Consider the following 8121-nt stretch of genomic DNA (forward strand, 5'->3'; position numbering starts at 1 on the left):
TTTTGTTTCTTATTTATATGAATGATATTTGTAACTCATCTCACATACTTCAATATATATTATTTGCAGATGACACCAGTCTGTTCTTTAGCGATCATAATATTGAAAGTTTCATTATTCATTTCAATCGTGAAATAATCAAAATTAATTCATGGCTAATTTCTAATAAGTTAATTCAAAACATAAATAAAACCCATCACATGTTTTTTTTCCAACAAGTCGATTGATTATAATGATATGATAATTAATATTCCGTTCTTGTAAAGCGCAAAACACTTTAAGCTATGCGCTACAAAAGAGCTTTGAAAACTATAACCCTAGCTAGCTTATAAGCTCCGGCAACCGTTATCATTTCAAGGAATAATCCTACTAGGTACCCATTCACCTTGGTGGAGTGTGGCAAATGTAAATTAACGTTTGTGCTACGGCAGTGATTCGAGACCCGTACCTTGTAGTTCACAGTTCCGGAGACTTATCCACTGGACTACAACACCTATATTAATAATTTAAAAAAAAGCTCGAGATACACCGTTGATAATTACCTCCTTTTCGTATCATTTCCATAAATCAATGGTCATTATCATAATATTTTTATTTTTTAGCTGAAGTAAATGGAAACATGATTAAAGCCCCACTGTCCTACTTGTAGCTACTTGCTAGCTCTATATAGAAAACTTCCCAATCGGTGCCTGTTGGTCCCCCACGATCCTCTTTTTCTTATGTTAGTTGAGAGCTGAGTTAATGAGATAGCCAGTCCTGTCAGTGACCTTGCTGTGTGGTCTAATCCCTTCTGGCCCAGTAGTATTGACGGTCTTTAAAGTCGTACCGAACACATTTCACAGAATTGCTTTCAAGGGTCTTACTTTGAATCATCGGGTCATCGCGTCCGGTCGGGTTGTCGCGTTACACGACCTTTCGGGAAACGAAAGCGGAATGTCATGCGTGTTCTCACACAAAGTGTTGGGTAAATTGGAGCAGACGAGAGGGATTTGTTTCACATATATTACCCCAAGCGACCACCCAACCCGACGCGAAGATCCGATGATTCGAGGTAAGCCCTTTAAAGGAGTGTCATGCATGAGATTCATGAACAGTCTTTCATTACCAGTGGTTTTTACTGGTACATTTCGTGGATTCCCCCTTGTTTATCGACCAATGGTAACGCCAATGCTAACCTTCAGAAATAGTGCATTGCAATCTATAAGAGAAAACCAATATCAATTTCAGGTTCATTTCACTTTTCCTTTAATCCTCACCTCAAAGCGATTCATCCCCCATTAGATGATCGATAGAAAATGTCTATCCCCCTCTGCATTGATTGAAGAACATGATTACGAATATATCGAATCGGTCCATTGTATTGGTCCATTGTATTCGGAGCGAATCATCTAACAACTATTGTATCGAACTGCTCTGCATAAAATGTTGATACCTTATGGATTATTAGCTAACAAAGGGCTAGCTACCATCGCCTAGTGGGGTTTAATAATAATAATAATAGTTAGCTCTTATATAGCGCATTAATTTTAATTACTGAAGGTAATACCAATGCGCTTTACAAATGTAGAAGATAATAGAAATAAAGACATAATATAGAAATAATTACATATATAATCAAAACTTACAAGTAAGTAGGCATACAGTATACATTAGAAACATCGAAAGTAGCTTCTATTAAAGGTGATACATCTAATATAATATTTGAAAATTATTATAATGGTGAGGAAGGCCCAATACAACAATATACATATGAATAGATAAATAAACATCCAGCTTGTTAGGAGATTCATTGGAAAACTCTTCCTGGCATTATGCTACGCATTCAGTCAGTCACAAAGATGTTACAAACCAGTGCAAAATTAAAAGGAAATGTTGAACAATATGCCTTAAGTTCTTTCTGGAATATGTCTATGTTTGACTGAGCACGGAAAGTGCCAGGAAGAGAGTTCCAAAGAGTTGGTGCAGCACATTCAAACGACCTGTCACCGAAAGATTTTGCGAGGCAGATCTGAGTGATCTGGTTGGTAGATATTGGGCTATAAACTCGGATAGGTAAGTAGGAGCAAGGCCATGGATTGCTTCAAAGTGGCATGTTCCCCGTATTCCAGAGGGCGTTCAAAATACGTACCCGCTGGCGGACGGTGCTAGCTGCCTATTGACACCAACAGAATACGGCTCTTACGCAGATGGCATGTTCCGAATGCCCGCACAATGCCGATTTTCGTATACATGTGCCGAAGTAATACAAATTGCAGTTCGGTTCTAATGCCTTGGTCACAAATACCCTTACGGGCTGCTTGGTCGATGGTCTTGTCCAAGATTTTTTCTAACATCGTACGAAACCCTCTCTTCGTAAGGCGGCCATACGAACGCCGTAATTACATCGTAAGAACCACGCAAGATCTACGTACATTTCTTAGGGTCGAGGGACAATTCTAGAAGCTTCAAATTATTACGATGACCGTAAGAACGCCTCAAGTTGTTCAAAGAGGGCTCCTACGGCGTTCGTACGTAAGAACGCCTTACGAGCGGAGATTCTTATGGTATTCGTTCGAATGACTCCTGGCGTTCGTTAGACGTTCGTAAGGTGCTCGTAAGGTGTACGTACACAATTTATGCAAATTTTGAGTTTTAACGGTTATAAAGCCTCTCTCTGTTCATAGTGTTCGTCGAGGGTGCATCTCCTGTCGAAGAAATATGGGACCAAAGGGGAAATCTGTTAGAGGGAAGAGAGGGAAGGGAAACAAACTTAAGGAAAGAGATGAGGAGGAAGGAGAAAGAGGAGGAGAGCAGCAACAACAATATCAAGCAGAGGCGCCGGAAGTGGAGGGGGAGGGGGAGGGGGGCAGGGGGGCATTCGCCCCCCTCCAACCCCCCTTTAAAAAAGCAGTAAAGGAACAAAGATGATTTGTATTTTTTAACCAAAAAGAACATACAAAAGAACAAAATCTGAATTGAATCACATATCAATTATATTCGATTCAAAGAAAAGAAAAATTAATAGGGATTAAATGTCGTATACATTCCGCTTGCTCCTACATTTTATCAATGGAGGTTTTTATAATATATGCGATTTGCGCATATCGTGGAAATATTGTAAGAGGATGGGAAAGTGTTTTTTTTTATTTTTTATTATAGTGGTGAGAAGACATGAGCCCCTGAACACTGGCGTACTTATGGGCGGGGAGTATTTTTAATTCGATACCAGTGATTTACAAACGTTGCTGAAATGACATGATTTTCCGGTATTTTTTCTCATTTTTTTTGCAAATCATAACTTTTTATGCGTTTGTTTGAAAACTACTAATTCCCAAAGTAACAGCTAGGCATAAAAATATGCTTATTTAGAAGCCTTCATGTCAGGGCCTGCAGAACGGCGGGGCTCGGGGCTCGAGCCCCCCTCACTTTTTTTAAAAAAGAGGAAAGGAAAGAAAGAGAGAGAACAAAATGTGTGACCTACCAATGCCACAAATGAGATATCAAAATATGCTCATCTGACCGTAATTAGATGCCGAAAACCTTTGAGCTTCCAGGGGCTCTGGCCCCTGAACCCCAACAAGGGCTCTAAGACAGCCCCCTGGATGCTCATCTGACCGTACTTTAATACCCAAAACCTTTGAGCTTCCAGGGGCTCTGCCCCCTGGACCTCACCAAGGGCCCTAAGGTGGGCCCCTGGATGCTCATCTGACCGTAATTGAATACCTAAAACCCCTGAGCTTCCGTGGGCTCTGCTCCCTGGAACCCCCGACAATTAGTGACCTGCCAGTGACACAAATAAGGTATCTAAATATGCTTATCTGACCCCAATTTAATGCCTAAAAACCATGAGCTTCCGGGCGCTTAGTCCCTTGACCCCCACCGGTGCAAAGCCCCCCTGACCCCACGCCAATTTACGCTACGCTCGCTAAACTCTGACCTGATCGTTAATACTCCACTTTGAAAAATGTTCCGTGGGGCCTGCATGTAACATGTAGGCCTAGTGATGCAAATTTTCCTTCGGCCCTTCCCCCCCTCCTCCAAACGATTTTGCTCATTACGCCACTGGCCCTGGAAGGTGAGCCCCCTGGAATTTTTGCCACCTCAATCCAAAACTGCTTTCGGCGCGCTTGATATCAAGAATGATGGCCATATCGGAAGCGACCGGGAGGAGGCGGTGGAAGATGACGACGACGAGGAGGAGGGAGAACCATCAAGACGGCAGTTTGACGGCGATGAAACTAAGAAAGGAGAAGCAGTCCTATGACTTTGATGCCACCACAGAGCAAAACCTTGTTGACTTCTTCGGTTAACATGACTGCTTTTATAATAAAGGAAGTAACAGATATGCTAACAGCAAGTTCAAGAAACATTTTATGGAGTTGCAGTTGCAGTTGTAGTCTTCTTGGTAATACTGTCATCGTGTAATATCAAACTTTCAACAGTCATAGAATTTTCGACAGTATACGGCAGCGTTTTTTTTGCAACCCGACCAAATAGGTTTTTTTTTGTAAGATCTTCTTACGAATGACTTGTGAATGCCGTGAGTTAAACGTACGAACACCTTGCGAGAACAAAACTCATAAGATTGGCGTAAGTCTGACGTAAGAAGAACACAAGGCGTTCTTACGAAAAACGTACGAACTCTGGGGCCATTGTATAACCGAAAATCACTTCGTTTCTCAAGAAGGTCTTGAGTTGTTCTTGCGAATTAAACGGCGTTCGTACGAACTCCGTAAGAAGGACGTAAGAAACTATGCACCATCTGCGAATCTCTACGAACTCTGAAATTCGTAGGAACAGGGAGATTCGTACGAACGAATCGTTCGTACGAACATTTGTGACCGTAGCATAAGATTCGCTGCTGTTTCTGCCCATTTTCGTGACGTCAGAATCGGCAGCGATCAGCTGGCTTGACGAAGGCAGGCCAGGCCGCGCGTACATTGATTGACAGCTGTATGCAAATTAGAAGTCGATCTTCGGAACCAAGATGGCGATGACTAGAGCAGCGATAACTACAATGGCGGGAACGTGCCCCTTTAAATGTGAGCAGGATAACTTTGTAGTGGATGCGTGCGGGAATAGGTAACCGATGGAGCTCCTTTAAGATGGGAGTGATGTGATTGTATTTACTTGACATAGATACAAGACGGGCGGCAGAGTTCTGACATCACTGATGTCATAGGAAAATGTGGGTCAAATTAATGTACTAAACATAAAATAGCAAACAAAAAGCGAGTCGACCAAATGCTGCATGTCACAGTGACCTTGCTGGCTCGCTGCGTGGTCTAATCCCTTCTGACTTAAGTAGTAAAGCCTGCCTTTAACACACATTTTTCAACATAATCCCGTACTGTGATTTGGTGTATCGGGCCTTCAATCAATTATATGATGGAAGTCATGTCATACCTGTAGGCACTGATTTGATATATAAATGTTGAGGTTTTCATGAGAATGCATTTGAACTGAAGCTCGTCCAACCGAGAGGATACACTTTAGTGGTAGAATTGAGAGTCGGTGAGTTGCAAGACACCAATTTGTTCGAGGTATGTACTTTTAAATATAAGGAAAACCTATTCACATGGCATACATGAATTAATGTTTTGTTTTACCAAATCATATTTGAAACTCTAAATATATTTCTAAAAAGCCTACAATCATCTTAAATGTATACAAGTGCTCTTTGTTGCTAAAGTGTAATATCTGCTTTAAATCGTTGGTAGGTATCGTTCGTGCATATTTCCTTATTCTTATTCCAGAGTAATACCATAACCATGTTTTTCCCTATTTTATATACAATCATAACATCATGAAAACATATGGTAAGCGCTGTCGTCCACTAGTCCTTAGTAGAGGTTTCGTGGTCTAGTGGATATGTCAACGGACTGTGGATCACATGGTTCGCGGTTCAAGTCCCACATCGGTACTAATGTCCGTTGGCAAGACTTTAATCTACATTTGCCACTCTCCACCCAGGTGTTAAATAGATACCCGGTAGGATTTGAATGTTAATGTGGTTGGTGTGCGCTAGCCTTGTAAATTGGTGCCCGGCGGAATACTCCACAGGAAGCGGAGCGCGTGGACTACCATGTATTGATAAGCAATTGAATACAATGATCGGGGTGATGATAATTACAATGTAGCGCGCTTAGAAACGTAGTATCAAGCGCTATACAAATGTGACTTTATTCATATAATTATTTTATATTTCTGCAGATGGAGTTATCTTTCTTCGTTATCTTCGTTATATTAAACCAACACAGCCCAGTGACTGCTAATCTAGGTGAGTATTTGATGGGTTTCTTCTTATCACCTTTCTTTCATCCACATATTTCTATCACGTTGATTTTGTGTGTGCCTCGATCGGGACGTTATTAACATTCAATCGTCAAAATATAGTGGTGAAAACAAATAAAAGCCAATTACAGTATTGTAAAGTAACAATACATAGTTTTTGTTCACAATATAATATTTTACTACTTATTATCTAAATTGTTTTTTACAAACTTTCCCGGCGATCTTTTGTCTGGATTTTTGAGCTCCTTGTATAATAGTAACATATCATCCATCAAATTCTGTAATTAATTCTTTATTATGACCTGCTATATCGTTCTTCTACTCATTATTTTGGATTTCAGAAAAGGCTAAAAATATACAGGAAAAAACAAATAACAATATACCAATATGACATATAAAATACCTTGCATGTAGGATAAGGGAGAAAAGCCCTTATATAATTATGTGAACTTCAACTATTTGACCAAATGATGGTTTGATATTTCTTGCGACCGATCGTTATAAGCAACTGATTTTTTAATTTTTTTTTTACTTGAGCGAATCAACCGAGAAGTGTATAAATGGCATGAAAACGTAATCTGCGAAACTTAACCTAAATATGTGATCATTATTTGATCAATCACGCCCACCCTCTTCCTCGCTGTGCCCAAAATCCTTTCATATATCTTCCGTCCACCTCTTCTTCCCATTCTCGTCTCCATGTCTCTCTCTCTCTTTTATTTGCAGCTTGTGAATCTGATCAAAGCGAGAATGACGGGTCCTGTTATTATTTCTCAGAAAGCGAGTCAAACTTCGCCACGTCAAAATCGTCCTGCGAGGACCTTGGAATGCATCTTGTCTCCATAGGATCACAGGAAGAACAAAACTTCATGCAGAGTAGCATATCATCTGGTAATAAAGAGCTTTGGATAGGTTTATCCCGACTGACCTGGATAGATGGCTCAAGCTTGGACTACAACAATTTCGCAAACGGTGAATACGACAATTACCTCGCATCTCAGATCTTTGATGACGGAGGAATTTGTTTCGAAATGACAGGACTACAATCTCAATGGTTTGACAGCAGCTGTTCCGGGGCGTCCTATTACATTTGTGAAAATGAAATAGAAGACAATGCCGGTACGTACAGAAAATTGAGTATAAACTAAGGATTTGTTTTCAGTACGGTGAGGGGCTTCGTTTTCTAAGTCTGTAAAAGGCAAAATATTTTTTTTTTCTTCTACCAGAATAAAATCGTTAAAATCACTTATGTCCCTTATCGTAAGATTGTTGCATTAGGAGTGCACAAACAAAGACAAAGAACAGTTTTACTAGAAAAGACGTTTCCTGACAAACAGTTCCATTGTTTATTGCTGACGTCACAAACAGTTCTCCTTTTCCCGGTAGAAAGAAAACTATAACAAGAAAACAGTGCCGGTACGTACAGAAAATTAAGTAGAAACTATTGATTTTCAGTACGGTGAGGGTCTTCATTTTCTAAGTCTGTAAAAGGCATAATGTAATTTTTTTTCTCTACCGGAGTAAAATCGATAAAATGTATTATGTCCCTAATCGTAAGATTGATACATTAGGAGAGTACAAAAAAAGAAAAAGAATAGTTTTACTAGAAAAGACGTTTCCTGCCGACAAGTTCCATTGTTTATTGCTGACGTCACGAGCAGTTCACCTTTTCCCGTTAAAAAGAAAAGTATGTGTCCCTCCCCCCCCCCCGCTCCCACTGTTAAAATCCAGCGAGCGTACGGGAGTTCAAATGCCCCCGCGCGGCCAACTCCCACGGTGTCATGACGCTCAAGCCGTGCAATTTACGCCGTGCAGTAATTGCAATACACTACTGCAGTACAGTCTTGT

The 8121-nt window shown here is 40.5% G+C and overlaps 1 protein-coding gene across 1 annotated transcript; it reads left to right on the plus strand.

Moving 5' to 3' along the window:
- The first annotated feature begins 6188 nt into the window (after positions 1-6188).
- Positions 6189-7421, plus strand: LOC115923454 (C-type lectin domain family 4 member M-like). Its single transcript, XM_030984073.1, has 2 exons — positions 6189-6259; positions 7000-7421. The coding sequence occupies exons 1-2, from the start codon at positions 6193-6195 to the stop codon at positions 7419-7421; spliced, it is 489 nt and encodes a 162-aa protein (XP_030839933.1). The 5' UTR covers positions 6189-6192.
- The last annotated feature ends 700 nt before the right edge of the window (positions 7422-8121 follow it).

The sequence above is a fragment of the Strongylocentrotus purpuratus genome, unplaced genomic scaffold (assembly GCF_000002235.5).
Source record: "Strongylocentrotus purpuratus isolate Spur 01 unplaced genomic scaffold, Spur_5.0 spur5_contig_833, whole genome shotgun sequence".
Taxonomy (NCBI): domain Eukaryota; kingdom Metazoa; phylum Echinodermata; class Echinoidea; order Camarodonta; family Strongylocentrotidae; genus Strongylocentrotus; species Strongylocentrotus purpuratus.